A 17,281-nucleotide genomic window follows, 5' to 3' on the forward strand; every position below is an offset into this window, starting at 1 on the left:
TCCTCATCTCATTAACACCTGCCAAGTGCTCCCTATGTGTTAGGAATGAAGTTAAGTACTTCATAGACCAGGCGTCCTCAAACTACGGCCCCACGGGCCATATGCAAATACAAATACTGTATTTGTTCCTGTTTTTTTTTTTACTTCAAAATAAGATATGTGCAGTGAGCATAGGAATTTGTTCATAGTTTTTTTTTTAAAACTATAGTCCGGCCCTCCAACGGTCTGAGGGACAGTGAATTGGCCCCCTGTTTAAAAAGTTTGAGGACCCCTGTTCATACACACTCAATCACAAATCTTCCACAGCCATGAATCTACAGGGGAAAAGGAGAAAAGGGGGGGGGGGGCGGGCAGGGGAAGGGGATGAATCCTAGGAAACAATTTTCAGAAACCAGCAGATGGAGAAAGAAGGGGGGGAAAAGCCCTTCTCCTCCTTCCCTTGGTAAACGATAATATTTTTACTCCTGGCAGATGGTGCCTCCTGGAATACTGTCAGCGGCCGGCCGTGAAGGCAGGTTCCCCTGGGCTGCCTGGTGCCTTTCCCAGTGGCTTTCCGTTCTCAGGAACCAATGAAGGCAGGAGGGGTGAGGAGAGGAGGGGAAAAGAAGGAACCGATGCCCTGGCTGCTGTGGCGCGGTTGGGTGGGGTCATCCCGCACACCGAAAGGCTGCTGGTTAGACTCCTGGTCAGGACACGCGCCAGCGTTCCGGGCTCAGTCCTCAGTTGGGGGTGTGCAGGAGGCAGCCAATAAGTATGTCACCCTCACAGTCAACGTTTCTCTCTCCCTCTCCCTTCCTCTCTCTCTAAAAAATCACTAAAAATTTTAAAAGAAGGAATTGATGGGATGGAGGAGTTGTACTGTGAGGGAGAGAATGAGGGAGGGAGGAAGAAAGAGAAAGAGAAGAGGGAGGGGAGAAGGAGAGGGAGAGGGAGGGGAAAGAGAAAGGGAGGAAAGGAGTGGGGAGGAGAGGGGAGAGGGAGAGATGGATTCTGAATCCCCGCCGCCCCCCCCAAAAAAACAGCACCCTGTGCAAAGACAAGTGACACAAGAATTTCCTGCCTGCAGAGCAACACTGTTGAACCCAGAGGCAGCCCTCCTTCATGTCCACATCTCCAGCCAGAGCTCTGAACTGGACTTTAAAATACAGAGTCTGTGATTAGTTCTTAAAGGATCTTTCTGGTGGTATTTTTTTCCCCCTTTCACAATACTCTCAAAGTACCTGGGAAAACACAGAAGTGTGCTACACTTACCAAGGGATACACCTTGGCCCCGTCGTCCTTTTGAAACAAAGTGTCCTTACTGCTGGTGGACACCAGCGAGTCCGAGCCCGTCACGGGGGTGTGGGCTTTGGGCTGCAATTCTTCCTCTTTTCCCTTGTCGACGTAGGATACTTTTTTTTCTCGTCTCTTTTCCTCCTTTACTGGTTCTGAAACTTTTTCTTGGGCCAGTTCCCCTGAGGACAGATGGGCCATTTTCTTTTGAAGGGAAATTATCAGTTTTTCTTCAGAACTGGTGAGCGCCAACTCATAGTCGGAGGGTGAGCTCAGGGTGCTCAAACTCTCTGTTTGCAATGAATGCTCTGACTCCCTATCAATTGTCTTTAAAAAGAAATAAAAGGAGATTGTGATTCCAAATACGACACGTCCTCACTTATTTCCCTTCCTTTTCCTAAGTCAGCCAGGCTCAGGGTTAGCCTCACCCTGGAACTAGGAAGTGTTTTTAAAAGGAGCCTGGGCCGAAACCGGTTTGGCTCAGTGGATAGAGCGTCGGCCTGCGGACTGAGAGGTCCCGGGTTCGATTCCGGTCAAGGGCATGTTCCTGGGTTGCGGGCACATCCCCAGTAGATGTGCAGGAGGCAGCTGATCGATGATTCTCTCTCATCGATGTTTCTAACTCTCTATCTCTCTCCCTTCCTCTCTGTAAAAAAATCAATAAAATATATAAAAAAAATAAAAGGAGCCTGGGCATCTTGGTATTCAAATAACATGAATCGTGGGTGTGGCCGGTTTATCCCTGGCCTGCCAGCACCCCACAACAGTAGTCATTCTCCTGGTGGCCTCCAAATGGCCGACTAGCCAGAGAGTCAGGTCTCCCGGACCAGAGCCGAGTTTCTCCTACAGGGAGGGTCTCTGGGGAGTTTATGTTACTATTATCACACTGACAGCACACCAACCAGCTAACGCCGACCAGCCCTTTAAAGTCAGCTCCTCCTCCAGGAAGCTCTCCTGGACCACCCTTCAAACTGTGTTAATTTGTCCTTGTTTGAAAAATATCTCCTAGACACCTCTCAATCTCGGCACTTAGCACATTGTTTTATAATGTTCGGTTGTGGGTCTGGCTCCCTACACACCCTAGAACCCAAGAGAATGAAAAATGAACTGTGTCTTACTTGGTTTTGTATCCCCATAGCCTGGCATATAGTAAACATTCAATGAATGGTTATGAATGAATGAATGAATGAATGACGATTGCTACTTACTAGAGAAGTTTCTGACATGAGTGACTGGGAATCAGTGGATGAGAGTCTCTCCAAATTGATCATGGCCATGGTGAGCTGTTGGGACACCCCTGCGATTTCTTCCTGGGATCCTGCAACCATCTCTGCCAGTGCTGCTTCAGCCTTTTCCTCTGTTTCTTCCCCTTCCTCCTCCGTCAGGCTTCCTTCCCCTTCCTCCTCCTTCAGGTTTCCTGCCCCTTCCTCCTCCGTCAGGCTTCCTTCCCCTTCCTCCTCCTTCAGGCTTCCTTTCCCTTCCTCCTCCTTCAGGTTTCCTTCCCCTTCCTCCTCCTTCAGGTTTCCTTCCCCTTCCTCTTCCTTCAGGCTTCCTTCCCCTTCCTCCTCCTTCAGGCTTCCTTCCCCTTCCTCCTCCTTCAGGTTTCCTTTCCCTTCCTCCTCCTTCAGGTTTCCTTTCCTTTCCTCCTCCTTCAGGTTTCCTTTCCCTTCCTCCTCCTTCAGGTTTCCTTTCCTTTCCTCCTCCTTCAGGTTTCCTTTCCTTTCCTCCTCCTTCAGGTTTCCTTCCCCTTCCTCCTCCGCCTCTTTCTCCTCCTGAGTCTCTCTCCATGGTAATAGGTCATCCTCTGATTGCTGTGGTACATTTTCTTCCTCTTCAGGATAATCTGGATGTTCTTCTTCTTTCATTTCTGTCTCTCCATCTTCTCCTTCTTCTAGTGGGTTTCCCTCTGCATCTGACATTCTTCTCTGTGGCGTCTCCTCTAGAGAAATTTGACCATAATAATCAGCAAGACCCTCTGTTTCCCATGTTCATCCCTTGGTGACCTCATCTACTGATAAAATGTGCAATACCAGCTCTGACTCCTTTCCATGGGAATAAAAAGAATGTCAGACTCCTGGGAAAGCCTGTCCCAAATCTTGACAATATTGATCCCAGGGCCTCTCATCTTTCTAGAAATAACTTCAGAGCTCTCTAACTCGTGTTAAAGATATTCCTATTCCAACAGGCAGCAACATGCGTAACCCAGGCATTGCTGACCATTCCAATAATGACTAAGAAGCAGTGTAGCTTTGTGGTTAAAAGCACAGGCTCGGGCAACCCGCTTAGACCTTCTCCCTGTAGCAGGGAGCTTTTCTGTAATAAACCTTTATTTGCTCAAAAATAAATTAAAAAATAAGCAAGCACAGGCTCTGTGCCCAGCCTGTGTGGCTCAGTGGTTGAGTGTTAACCTATGAACCAGGAGGTCACGATTTAATTTCAGTCAGGGCACATGCCTGGGTGGCAGGCTTGATCCCCAGTGTGGGGCATGCAGGAGGCAGCTGATCAATGATTCTCTCTCATCATTGATATTTCTCTCTCCTTCGCCCCTCCTCTCTGAAATAAATAATTAAATAAGTGTATATATATATACACACACACACACACAAAAAATAACTCCCGATTCTGGGGTTATTGTGAAGATTATATGATATAGATAAAACGCTCAACACAGTTGTGGCCCATAGTGCTTGAGAAATGGTAGCAACTGTTTAAAAAGCCTTTTTTCCTCTCATTTATTCCTTACAACAAACTTGAGAATTTGAGGCTCTGGGAGTTGAAGTGACTATTCAAGGTCACACAGCTGGCAAGCAGCAGACCCTTCTCCCGCTGTTCCTCCACCTGAAAAATTACTGATGTCAAGTCCAGGGCCCCTGGCACAGAGCCTCTTCCCAATGCCAGACCTGGCCAGTGAATCTGGATGCAGGGGCGAGGGGCGGCGGTCGGAGGGGGTGGGAAGCGAAGGTGTGTGGTCTGCGGGCCGCCCAGGCCCGGCCCTGCCCGACTGGGGTGAGCACCCCCTGAGGCACCAAGTCCTGCTTTGCTGGGCACCCCCTGCGCGGACCACGCGGCCTGCGACCCTGACTCACAGAGCGCGCCCAGCCAGGTCCTCAAAAGGCCACGGTGGTCCCGCCGCTTGGACTCAGCCACTTCCCAGCGGCCGCTTCTCCAACACCGGCTCCCTAGTTACGGTTGCCACCCAAGCCCTATCCCCATGGTAACCGCCGCCGCGGCAGGCGACGTGCCGTAAAGCGAAAGGGCGGTACGGTGGTCACGTGCCCAGAAAGCGGCCGCGAGCCGGCCCGCGCGCCCCCTGCCGGTCTCCCCGGAGAGGCACCACCGCGACTGGGGCGGCTCCATCCGCTTTTCCCGTGGAGCCATCCAGAGAAACTGCAGCGGCGAACACTAGCAGTTTTGACTTTCTGAAGGTTTAACAAGATTAAGTGAAGAAGTATGAAATGTTTTGGTAAAAATTCTTTTCCAAAAGCCGTCTAAATTTCCCGGTCTAGCGGAAGCTGCACTTAGATGTCTTCCACACCTCCTCACTGGGGTAGAAAGTGTTTAGAGAATTTTAAGCTAGCCGGGAGATTACAGTAGAGGGTACATTATCTTGCTGTTCTTATCACAAAACGTTTCTGCAAATCCAGTTTGGTTAAATCTATTAGGATCGCCTGGCCAATGTGGCTCAGTGGTTGAACATGGACCTATGAACCAGGTCAGGGTTGGATTCTGGGTCAGGGCACATGCCTGGCTGGGTTGCAGGCTCCATCCAGTGGGGGGGTGTGCAGGAGGCAGCCAATCAATGATTCTCTCTCATCATTGATGTTTCTATCTCTCACTTCCTCTCTCAAATTAATAAAAAATATATTAAAAAAAAAATTAGGATCATTCTACTTCTCAGTGACCCTCCCCTAGAATCTCATGGAAGAGGGCACACCTGGCCATCCCGAGGTTTTTTCAAAAGGAGACCTGCAGGAAACCAGCCAAAGGCATGATGCAGAACACTGCTATCACTTGAGGAAAATGCAAGTGATCCTCCTCACCCCCACCCCCACCCCCACCCCTGGATGGGAGAAGCTGTGTTGATTAGAGTCTAGGGTCATGGTCGGCAAACTGCAGCTCACGAGCCACACGCGGCTCTTTGGCCCCTTGAGTGTGGCTCTTCCACAAAATACCACATGCGGGCACGCATACAGTGCGATTGAAACTTCATGGCCCATGTGCAGAAGTCAGTTTTCGGCCTGAGAGAGTCTATTTTGAAGAAGTACTATTGATATTTGGCTCTGTTGACTAATGAGTTTGCCGACCACTGGTCTAGTACAGTGGTTCTCAACCTTGGCTGCACATTAGAATTACCTGGGAATCTTTTTAAAATCCTGATTTCTGGGCCTCATCCTCCAGAAATTCTGTTTCTTTGTTACTAATGTTGTGGTCCCACCCCATCACAAAGAAACAGAATTTCCGGAGGATGAGGCCCAGAAATCAGGATTTTAAGAAGATTCCCAGGTGATTCTAATGTGCAGCTAAGGTTGAGAACCACTGTACTAGGGCTTATAAAAAAGATTGAAAACACTTGGAATTAGAACACCCAATTGAAACAGCAAAGCTTGGTCAACACCATGGCTGTGGGAGGGGAATGCGCGGGGAGGTGGGGCTGGAGTAAGTTTGGGGAAGACCCTCCACAGGAAGGCTTCCCAGCTGAGTGTGAGAACCCATGGCAGGAAGCACAGGCCAATGCTGACTCCCGTCAGGGCCAGCTGGTACCTGTGTCCAACCCAAGCAAATTCAGTCCCAAGAGACACAGATGCCCTGGCAGAGTGAGCCAGATCTCTGAAGGAGAGGGGACTGCACGAACTGCGGGAATAAATAGTAAAGAGCGAAGACTAGTCCCTAGGAATCACTGAAATCCACTTTGCTGTGTTAGAGAGAAAACAAGGAGGACCCATACACGCTGCTGTTCCCATCAGCAACGTCAAGCACACCTTAGCAGTTTCTAAAATAGTGCTGAGCTGAGGCTGTGACAAGGTTCCATGATAAAAAGCCACAACAGAAGCTAATCTGCAGGCATTTTTATTCTCCAAGTGGAGGGAGCTTGCTGCCCTCTGGTGGATTATGGATGAGAAAGCCGACACCTGCTGGGCTGCCTGGGGAGCCTCCTGGTTTATCTATTCTTTTCTCTTTTTTTGTTATAAAAATGTGGAATGCTTCAGGAATATGCATGTCATATTCTTAAAGGGAGCAGCTGTGGCTCTGGAGGTCCAAGTTCTGAAAACAAGATTTCTGTATCCAGGGCAGCAACACCGCACTGCAAAGGGAGACGGGCAGCTGGTGTCTGGAAACCCCGTGCCATAAAGGATGTTCCGGAAATATCGTGATCAAATTTGACTTTGGCACAATTACTGTTCTACCCCTCTTTTTTTCTTTTTTCATTTTAGAGAGAGGAGAGAGAGAGAAACATCGTTCCGTTGTTCCACTTATTCATGCACTCATCGGGTGACCCCTGCATGGGCCCTGACCGGGACCGAACCCACAACCCTGGCACATCAGTTCAATGCTCCAACCAACTGAGCCACTGGCCAGGGCCCAACTTTCTGTGAGGATGTTCTGAGCTTTGGCTGAGAGGTCCATAAGGAGTTTAGTTGGGGTGATAACATGCTCATAGCAGTACTATAAAACTGTTTATTTGGAGAAGATAATTCCTAGAAGAATAAAGTCATGACAGCACCTGTCAGAATAACTCCCACCCTCTTGCCATCAGAGATTCCCATTTGGGGCCGTGGTCTAATTCAGAAAAGATCAGCTAAGCACAGATCAGGTCTGAACAATGCCTCAATCCCAAGAGACTACACTCAGAGGCCACAGCGCTTCTACCACCTAGAAGTTCAGGCTTCCAGATCCTTAAACTCCAGGAGAGGAGAGAAGGGAGAAATCCCCCCCAGACACAAGTCTAGGGCCACAGAAGATGCTTTCCTGATACTGTTCCTCAGGGACAATCAGCTTTGCAAAGGAATAATGTTGCAGCTGGAAGAAAAACAGAAAAGAAACAGCGTAAGTTTGACGGCTCCATTCAGGGAGATCAGGAGGGGAGCCCTCCTGAGCTTTACACTTACATTCTTTAGTCCCGTAAAGCAAACGCCCAGCGAGACCAGGGCTCCCTCCACCTCTGCACCCATAGTCTCATTCCTGCCACAGTATTCATCATCAGTTCTACAGGTCACCGGGGGATCCCCATCATTTCCCAACCCGCCCCCACCCCAGCTTTATGTCTAACAAACATACAATGGACACTGCCGTGTGAATGAACCAAAACAGATACTTTACCCCAGCAGTCCCTTCCCCGCCCAGCGCGTTGGGACAAGTCTAAGCCGGTGTTTCTCCCCTCTGCGGATCACTGTCACATTCAGGGGCTTCTGAAAGGAAAATGAGCTCGTTTTGTGTTCAGCCTCCTTAGCACTCAAAGAAATTCAGGCTAAAATGCCGAGATGCTCTATCAGTGGATAGAGCGTCGACCTGCCAACTGGAGGGTCCCGGGTTTGATTCCAGTTTTTCGCCCATCAAGTCAGCAAGGACGCTTATTTTAAGCATTGGCCTGCAGTCGGTGGGTGGGGGACGTGGCACTCTCAGGCCAGTCAGTGGGGCTGCAAATCGGTACCATCCTCTTGCAGAGACACCCCCCGCCCCCCAAAAAATCTTTAAGAAGTGCACACAGCCCTAGCCAGTTTGGCTCAGTGGATAAGAGCATCAGGAGAGGATTAACAAATATTAAAATTAGAATGTGCATACAAAATACATTTTGCAAAAAAAAAATACAGAAGGATATATCAACAAAGTGTTCATCCCAGGACTGTTTATAAATTCAAAAACTGAAAACACCCAAAATATCCCTTAGTAAGGTATGATTCAAATATAGTACAGTGAATGAGGAGGCAGTTCTAGAATGCAAAACCAAACCAAACCAACAAAGTATGAACCCATTTGCGTATATTTTCTAAAGAGCATATGTATTGCTTGGTGCATACAAAATTTTCTGGAAGGTATACCAAAACACTGTGAACCGTGGTTACTTCCCAGAGAGAATGGAGTCCGAGAAAACAGAGTTTACTTTTATATTTTCCTCTACCATTAACTTTTTAACAATGAGTATGTATTATTTTTAAAAAATATATGCTTTTATTAATTTTAGAAAGAGAGGAAGGGAGAAGGGGAGAGAAACATCAATGTGAGAGCGAAACACTGACCGGCTGCCTCCCACATGCTCCTGATCAGGGAAAGAGCCTATAACCCAGGAATGTGCCCTGACCAGGAATCGAACCGACGACCCCTTGGTGCATGTGACAACACTCAACCAACTGAGCCACACCAGCCAGGCTGTATGTGCTACTTTAATAAAAATTAAAACAAGATGCATCGAAATTAAAAAATTTTTTGCATCAAAGGATACTGTCAACCAAGTGAAAAAAGCAACCCTTAAAAAGGAAGAAAATGCCCTGACCGGTTTGGCTCACTGGATAGAGCGTCGGCCTGTGGACTCAGGGGTCCCGGGTTCGATTCCGGTCAAGGGCATGTACCTTGGTTGCGGGCACATTTCCAGTGGGCAGTGTGCAGGAGGCAGCTGATCGATGTTCCTCTCTCATCGGTGTTTCTAACTCTCTATCCCTCTCCCTTCCTCTCTGTAAAAAATCAATAAAATATATATTTAAAAAAAAAAAAAAAAAGGAAGAAAATTCTGGCATATGTAACAACACTGAAGGACCACGAAGACATTAGGCTAAGTGCAATACACCAGTCACAACAGGACAAATATTATGATTCCGGCAACTCTAGGGTTACTGACCCCCACGTAACCCCCAACTCACCCCCTCACTGTGCTGCACCACGGTGCCAATGTTTTGCAGCGACTGGAAGTTTTGGGTGTTTACGGAGCCAAACTCCACAATCTCATCATCCACTTGCAGACCCTAAAGAAAAAAGAGATGGAAAACCAGGCTAGAGGTTAGATGTGCTTCTGGTGTCCCTTTACCCTTCCATACCTAACTGAATGTCAAGGCCAAGAGCGTGTTTTCTACATGCTGGGGGGGGGGGGGGGGGGGGAGCCAGGACAGACCCAAAGCGAAGAGGTCATGCAGAAGGCAGATAATTGGGCACCTCCTCCAGGGGGCTCCTTCTAGGACAGATCTAGTAGAAGGTGGCCAGGTCTGCCCAATGTCTGATAAGAGCTGGCAGTTGTGGAGGCTGAGATATGTGGGGGAAAGCCAACTGCTGCTCTCTGGGGTCCTGACCCAGGTTCGGGCAGCAGACAGATGCAGGACAGTCTGGACCTCTTTGTTGAGGGGTCAGAACTTAGACAAGTTTGCCCTCAAATGAGCAGCCATAGGCACAAGGCTGACCACAGGCACTAGTGTAACCTTTTCATTCTAAGAATACAAATGGTGATGCACTCATCCCTTCAACAAATATTTGCTGTGTTGTCCTAGCCAGCTTGGCTCAGTGGATAGAGCATCAGCCTGCGGACTGAAGGGTCCTGGGTTCAAGTCTGGTCCCAGATATATACCTGGGTTGCTGGATCGGTCCCCAGTGGGGGGGTGTGCAGGAGGCAGCTGATCAATGATTCTCTCTCATCATTGATGTTTCTCTCTCTCTCCCCCCATCCCTTCCTCTCTGAAATCAAAAATATATTAAAAATATATGTTTCTGTGGGCCGATGACAGCACTGTACTGGATGCGTGGATACAGTGGTGAACAGGACAGATCCTCTGTGTGACAGGCCCTGGCTTACCGCGATGCTGGCAGGGGAGCCGGGGCTGATGCTGTTCACTTTGGCAAAGGCCTGAGGGGGGCTGAGGCCCTCGCTCTGGCTCAGACTTTGGCTCATGGCCTCTTCCTGGGCCTCGGCCATGTCCCGGGCCTGCTTCTCCTTGTCCCGAGCATGCAGCTGGTGCAGGGCCTCCTCCACCTGCTTCATCACCGCCTTGTGATCATTCTGCAAGCCTGGGAGGAGGAAACCGGATCAGGGGCCAAGGACGACAGCCGAGGACACAAGACTCCCTCATTCATCCTCTGAACACTCCATGAGCACTTCCTACATGCTCAGCCTTGTACCGAAACACACACAGATGGAGTCATGATTCAAACAGGTAACAGAAGTCAGGAAGCAGGAAATGTAGACGATAATTCCCTTTTTTAAAAATGTTTTTTATTGACTTGAGAGAGAGAAACATTGATGTGAGAGAGAAACATCGATCAGGTGTCTCAGTACACACCCTGACCCGGGACCCCCTGACCCGGAATCGAACCTGTGATCTCTCGGTGCACAGGATGATGCCCAGCCAACCGAGCCACACCAGCCAGGGTGATAATCCCCTCCTAATGTGAGGTGGTGGCAGGCCACTGGCTGCCCGCCTGCGGCAGTGTGAATAAGGCTCCGCAAAGATGTCCCGTCCTAGTCCCCGGGACTGTGCTGCTTTACATGGCAAGAGGGACTTTGCCGATGTGATTAAGTTTATGACCCTGAGAACGAGGTTATTCTGGATTATCCAGGGGGTGGGCCAATGCAGTGGTTCCCAATGTGGGGAACATGCCCCACAGGGGGGCAATTTGATTTTTAAGGGGGGCAATTCAAGAATGAGTTATTAACAGTGAATTCTTGCATTTATTATGGTTCTAGGGCCCTCAGATACAGTATATAAATATATATTGTGATATATTTATGCATTTCAGTTCTCTATTATGTTTTGAAACTTTATTTGCTATTTTTTCATATCACTTCATATTATTATTTTTTAACAATTTCTTAGTGATTTCTTCCTCAGTACTTCAACTGTCCTTTCATTTCTCTCTTTCATGGATGCCGATCTTTGGAAGCTTGTTTAGACCAAGTTAATGGCCTTTTAGGCTTCCTCCACGTGAACAGGAGTTCACTTTTTGAGTAATAAGAATTCTATGTCATGGGGGGCAGCAGGGTTTTAGAGATGCTTAGGTGGGGCATGGCCAAAAAAGGGTTGGGAACCACTGGCCCAAAGCCATCATGGGTCTTTTTAAGTGAAGGAGGGAGGCAAAATGGGAGAAAGCGATGTGACAGAATCGGAGTTGGAGGGATGTGACTGTCAGCTTTGAAGATGGAAGGAGCCACGAAACAAGGGATGCGGGCGGCCTCTAGGAGCTGGAAAAGACAAGGAAACGGGCTCGGCCCTGGAGCCTCCAGAGGGAACACGCCCGGCCCGACACCTTGACCTCAGCCCATTGACACCATGTGGAGGTCTCACCTCCCGAGCTGTGAGATAACAAGTCTGTGACGTTTTAGGCGACGCAGTCTGTGGTGATGTGTTATATGAGAACCAGAAAACAAATGCACTGCCCACCTCTGTTCTCCCTCCGTTCCTGGGTCACCATCATCAACAGCGAAACATAATTCCTAACACATAATTGATGCGATTAGGATCAGAAGCAATATCTGACCTGGGTTTCTATTGTTATTTCCATAAAGTTTCCAGAATGAAGTGAAGCTCTTAAAAACAAACGGAAGCTATAAATACTGAACCCTGAGTTTAACCCATTCCCTGAGTTCTCATTCCTCCACGGAGGCAATGAGATAATCCTATCGAGGCGGAAGAGAGGGAAGCAGGTAACATGGGATACTGGTGATCTCATTCGTGTGCCTTTACTGTCCCCCTCTGCAGGGTGGGGCCCTACGGGTCACTCACAGACGATGTTGTGCCTGGCAGTTCGAACTTGGTACAGGTCCACGTCTGAGCGGGGGTAGCCCTCGCAGTCCACCAGCGGCTCATTCATCCCAACACCTTTTAGCTGGAGGAAAGAAATGTGGATTTTAAAAAATCGCACAGGCCCGCCCGGTGTGGCTCAGTGATTGAGCATAGACCCATGAACCAGGAAGATCACGGTTCGATTCCCGGTCAGGGCACATGCCCGGGTTTAGGGCTCAATCCCCAGTGGGGAACGTGCAGGAGGCAGCTGATCAATGATTCTCTCTCATCATTAATGTTTGTATCTCTCTGTCCCCCTCTCCCTCCCTCTCTCTGAAAAATCAACAAAAACATTAAAAAAAAAATAACTTAAAAAAGACCTCTTTCCCACTTTTCCTCCGCAGTCATCATAAAGGTGACGGTAAGGAAAGCTGCCACCTGTGGACCACTTGGCACAGACTCGGTATGTTACCCACATCCTCCCACAAGTACCCTCTTCGGTGGGCCCTGTTTTCTAAATTAATTTTTGAAAAACACAAGTACTGCGTGAATCATTCTTCCTTTTAGAAGTTAGAGCTGTGCAGATAAGGCTACTGACTCCTTTGAGCATGAACCCCAAGGCCAGCCTCCCCTGGCTCCTCCAAACCCTCCTCCTCCAGGCAGCTGACATCTGGCCAACAGCCTTGGAAGCTGGAGGGGAGTGAAAGCCCCGAAACGCATCCAGCTGTGGCCGAACGTGGATTCTGCTGAGTGTAAAAAAGATGCAAGAGGGCTTTCAAAGAGGCCCCCACCCAGGAAGGACACACTGATATCACCAAGGGCCCATGAGGGACAGGAACTGGGTGGCTGGGGACAGCGAGGGAGAGAGACTTTTCATTTTACATCCTTTAGTAGCCTTTGAATTTGGACCATGAGACTGTATTCCCTTTTAACATTTTAGTCTTTTCCTACGTAAGTCAGAGCATGATGTACAGAAGCAGGAAACGTGTTACACACCGAAGATGATGCAGGGGAGGGATTCTGCAGTCGGACAGCCTTTGATGTGATCTGAATTCTGCCACAAACAACCTGGGTGCTTTCCCTCCTTCAGTCTCAGCTTCCTCATTTACTAAATGGGAACGAAGGTACTCCGCTGCCCGCCTAGCATGGGAATTGATGAGTTGACCTCTGTGGAGTGCTTAGCACAGTGCCAGGAACATGCAAAGTGGGTTGAACAGTGGCCCCCAAAAGATATGTCCAAATCCTAACCCCAGAACCTGGGAACGTGATCTTATTTGGAAAAAGGACCTTTGCAGATGTAATTAAGTTAAGGGTCTCTGAGCTCACCCTAGATTTGGGGTGGACCCTAAATCCAGTACCGGGCATCCGAATAAGAGAAAGGAGAGAGACATCTGGGACACAGAGAGAAGGCCATGTGAAGAAAGAGGGCAGAGATGGGGTAAAACAGCTACAATCCAAGGATGGCCAGTAGCCACCAGGAACTAGGAGAGAGGCATCGAATGGACTGTCCTTCAGACCCTGCCTTCACTTTTACTTCAGACTTCATTTCTAACCTCCACAACTGTGAGAGAGTAAATTTATCTTGTTTTAAGCCACCTAGTTTGTGGTCATTTGTTATGGCGGCCCTAGGAAATGAATACACACAGTAGTAAATGATGGCTGTAGTTACCAGTGAGCACAGAGACAGTGCCCGGAGAACACAGGGACTGGGTGGAGGGATTCCCTTTGCTTCTCTCCCTTTCTCTCTGGACACTGTTACACAGACTGTTTCCTATTGGCAAGGGAGGGGGGATGGGGGTCCCCTATAGTCCCTTAAGACAGGACTCTCTACAGATGCTGCATAAATGTCCCAGGGCTACACACCTTTATCAGCCGCCTGCCTTTCCACAATGACTGAGTTCACTGGCATTCCCGAAGCAAGACCACACAAGATACTGATTTCCAAAGTGGGGACCCACACCATGGCGCCTCACACACAGGGCACTAAATAATCCTGAATGTAAAATACTAACTCCCTTTCCAAGGATCCCCGACCCTCCAATAATCAAGAAGGAAGTCTCCATTTGGTGACATCACCCACAGGTCACCTGCTATCTCTGGGCCTCTTAAGTTTGTTTTTAACAGCTTTACTGAGATAGAATTCACAGACCATACAATCCATCCATTTAAAGTGTATAATTCAATGGTTTTTAGAATATTTGCAGGGTTGAGCAACCATCGCCACAATCAATGTTAGGACATTTTCATCACCCTCGTTCCCATTCTCCCCTCGCCTCAGCCTCCAGCAACCATGAAGCTACTTCCTGTCTCTATGGAGTTGCCTATTCTAGACATTTCGTATAAACAGAATCATAAGACATGTGGCCTTTTTGATGAACTTCTCACTCAGCATCATGCTTTCAAGGTTCACGCACGTTGTGGTGTGTGTTAGTGCTTCGTCCCTTTTTATTAAATAACATCCACTGTATGGAGAGACCACATTTTATTAGCCACTCGTCAGTTAATGGAGATTTGCATGGATCATCTTGATGTACATTTTTACCTTATACTTAAGGGAAGAGATTCTCATTTTTTCACATGCCATAGAACTATACTAGCAAAAGTTCCTTTTAAAAAAAATTTATTTAAGTAAAAAAAAAAAAGTGAGTCAACTTAAAGCAAAACATACAAGGAGCCCCTGGCTGGGTGGCTCAGTTGGTTGGAGCATCATCCCATACACCAAAAGGTTGCTAGTTCAATTCCCACCTAGGGCACATGCCTGAGTTTCAGGTTCCAACCCCTGTCCGGACACACGTGGTAATGCGGGAGGCAGCCGATCAATGCTTCTCTCTCACATCAATGTTTCTCTTTTTCTCTCCCTTCCTCTCTCTAAAAATCAGTGAAAACATCCTCAGGTGAGGATGAAAAATAAAAACAAAGAGAATAACACTACAAGAAGTATATGGGTACAGCATCGTGCTTATGGTAGACAGCAATTTAAGGTTAAGAAATTGCTGGCATAACACCCAAAAGCACAGGTCCTGGATTCAACAGGCCTGAGAACCAATTCCCACTTTGTGACTTTGAGCAAGTGACTTCCCCTTCATGACCCACCACCCTTCGGGCGTATACAGTCGGCACCCAGTAAAATGTTACCCTGGCCTCCATCCAGCACTTCACCTTACTCCCATTACCTAAAATGCATTCCATCTGCCCTACACAGGATGTAATGAACTTATTTTCTCTGCAAATTGCTTTGTGGTCTTAAGAAAAACTATCAGTTTTGGGGCCAGACAGACCTAGGATCGAGCTCTACCACTGCCACTTTTTAGCTACAAGACCCTAGGCAAGGGAGTACCCCACTCTGGGCCTCAGTTTCCTTTTTACGCAATAAGGACAATGAGCCTTAACTGTCACTCAAAGTTCAGCCCTTTGACCTGTCGCATCAGCATCGCTAATAATTTGCCAGAAATGCAGCATCTGCTCCGGCGCGCCCTGCCCCCCATCAGGCTGGGTGAGCAAAACCCGGAACATCTGGTAAACCTTTCAGCCCAGACTGGTGATGGCGGTGATTGCCAACCACCCGGCCTCTGCAGACTTACTAGCTCTAAGCTAAGCAACGTCTCCGTTTCCTCATCCCTAAAATGGGCGAAATAACAGAGCTCACGTCAAAGGGTTGCCGCGAGGATGCAATGAGCTCACCGATGGAGCGAAAGCACGTGAAACCACGCCCAGCACAGGGTAAGGGCTCCACAAACGCTTGCTAGGATTCCCACAGTTTAGTTCTCAGCGTTAGGAGCCTCTCTCCACCGACAGAGGCCGCAGTTGCGGCGCCGTGGGCCTCCCAGTCCCCCGGGCCCGGGGGTGGGGCCGAGTCCGTCGGCGTCGGGGCGCCCCCACGCCCCCGGGAGCCCCGAGCCCACACTCACGCTCTCCAATACGCCATAATTGGTCTTGATCTGCGCTTCGATCTCCTCCTTGCGCCGTATCAGCTCCTGGACATCGCTGACCGTCACCGCGCTGGCCTGCGGGGAGCCCCCGCCCGACCCGTCTTCCTTCTCCGACATCTTGGACCTCCAGCCAGGCTCCTGGACACTCGGCTTCCGGTTGCGGACCCCCGAGAAGACTTTAGCTACGGCTCCGCCCGCGGGCCAAAACACCACGGTCGGCCCGTCCGCGAGCGCTGGGAGGAGCTAGGGACGCGGTCTCGTCGGTGGGCGGGGTCACCTGAAGCCACACCCTGCTGGAACCGGCGGTCTGGGGGTGCCTCCACGTGCCGCAGTGTGCGGAGGAATGGTTCCCTGTACCCCACAGCTGGGGACAAGGCCAGTTAGTTTCTTTTCCTAGTTGACTTTTTTAAAAATTGATTTTTAGAGAGAGGAAGGGAGACGCATAAAGAGATAAAAACATCAATGAGAAATATCATCCATCCGCTGCCTCCTGCACGCCCCCTACTGGGGTTCGAGCCCACAACCCAGGTTTGTGCCCGGACCAGGAATCCAACCGTGACCTCCTAGTTCCTGGGCCCACACTCAACCAGGAGCCACATCTGTGGGGCTAGCTGACCCATTTTCTGTCCTCATTCATTCAACTAACATTTATTGAGCGCCTACTGTGTGTATTGTGAGAGCACTGTGAGTGGTGCTCAAATCCAGCTCTTCACATCTACGCGTGCTGGAGGGTTTACAAAACATTCTTATTCCTATCCCTCATTTTTTTCAAAGCCTACATGGTTGTGTTCAAATCCAGGGCTCTTGCCACTTACTGCAATGCAGTGATCTTGACTAAATCACTTCACTTCTCTGAGCCTCAGTTTTCTCATCTGTGTATTAGTTTCACATCAACAGAAATCCATCTCACAGAGCTGACATTTTGCCAACAAATATTTATTGAATGCCTCCTTTGTGTCATACTTTGTCCTGGGTGCTGGATGGGTAAAGAACTGAGTGCTGGGCCCAGTGCCTGTCAGATATTAGATCTCTATAAATTCTGGTAAAAATAGCATTGATGGTAATAATATTAATACTAATAATTTATCAAATAGTTACAATGTGCCAGACACTGTTTTACGTGCCTTTCATATAAACAACCTCTTGAAACCAGGGTTGTCATTACCCTCACTTGACAGCCAACAACACCATCTCAATAACGTACTTGCCCAAGTAGCAAAGCAAGCTGCCCGAATTTCAACCCAGCCTAAAGCAAACTGACGAAACTTAATTTCGTAGCATGTGCCCCCTAATGTTTTGCCCTGAAAGGTGTAGCCTAACCGCGAATAGCCCAGCCAAGAACTAAGAGCTGAATCTAGTCCCTTAGGGTTGATGCTAGTTCTG

General features: G+C 48.7%; 2 protein-coding genes across 2 annotated transcripts in view; both read right to left on the reverse strand.

Annotated features, from left to right (window-relative positions):
- Window positions 1-2,716, reverse strand: part of CFAP251 (cilia and flagella associated protein 251) — a 47,769-nt gene extending 45,053 nt beyond the window's left edge. The window contains exons 1-2 of the mRNA XM_036353879.1: window positions 2,481-2,716; window positions 1,252-1,599 (exon numbers count right to left, since the gene is read on the reverse strand). Coding sequence (XP_036209772.1) covers window positions 1,252-1,599; window positions 2,481-2,600 — 468 coding nt within the window. The 5' untranslated portion in view covers window positions 2,601-2,716. The remainder of the gene's footprint in view (window positions 1-1,251; window positions 1,600-2,480) is intronic.
- Window positions 2,717-6,934: 4,218 nt separating this feature from the next.
- On the reverse strand, window positions 6,935-16,128 carry PSMD9 (proteasome 26S subunit, non-ATPase 9). The gene is made up of 6 exons (XM_036354118.1): window positions 15,878-16,128; window positions 11,970-12,072; window positions 10,046-10,257; window positions 9,126-9,227; window positions 7,591-7,679; window positions 6,935-7,290 (listed from the first exon to the last, which is right to left on the reverse strand). The coding sequence occupies exons 1-6, from the start codon at window positions 16,013-16,015 to the stop codon at window positions 7,263-7,265; spliced, it is 672 nt and encodes a 223-aa protein (XP_036210011.1). The 5' UTR covers window positions 16,016-16,128; the 3' UTR covers window positions 6,935-7,262.
- Between the last annotated feature and the right edge of the window lie 1,153 nt (window positions 16,129-17,281).

Source organism: Myotis myotis, unplaced genomic scaffold, assembly GCF_014108235.1.
Source record: "Myotis myotis isolate mMyoMyo1 unplaced genomic scaffold, mMyoMyo1.p scaffold_m19_p_20, whole genome shotgun sequence".
NCBI lineage: Eukaryota > Metazoa > Chordata > Mammalia > Chiroptera > Vespertilionidae > Myotis > Myotis myotis.

Coding starts and splice junctions, on each gene's coding strand:
- PSMD9 (XM_036354118.1), bottom strand. CDS start 16,015: ATGTCGGAGAAGGAAGACGGGTCGGGCGGGGGCTCCCCGCAGGCCAGC. Junction 10,258..11,969: donor TGCCAGGCACAACATCGTCT/GTGAGTGACCCG, acceptor TCCTCCTCCCAG/GCTTGCAGAATGATCACAAG. Junction 7,680..9,125: donor TGGTGCAGCACAGTGAGGGG/GTGAGTTGGGGG, acceptor TTTTCCTTTCAG/AAGCCCCTGAATGTGACAGT.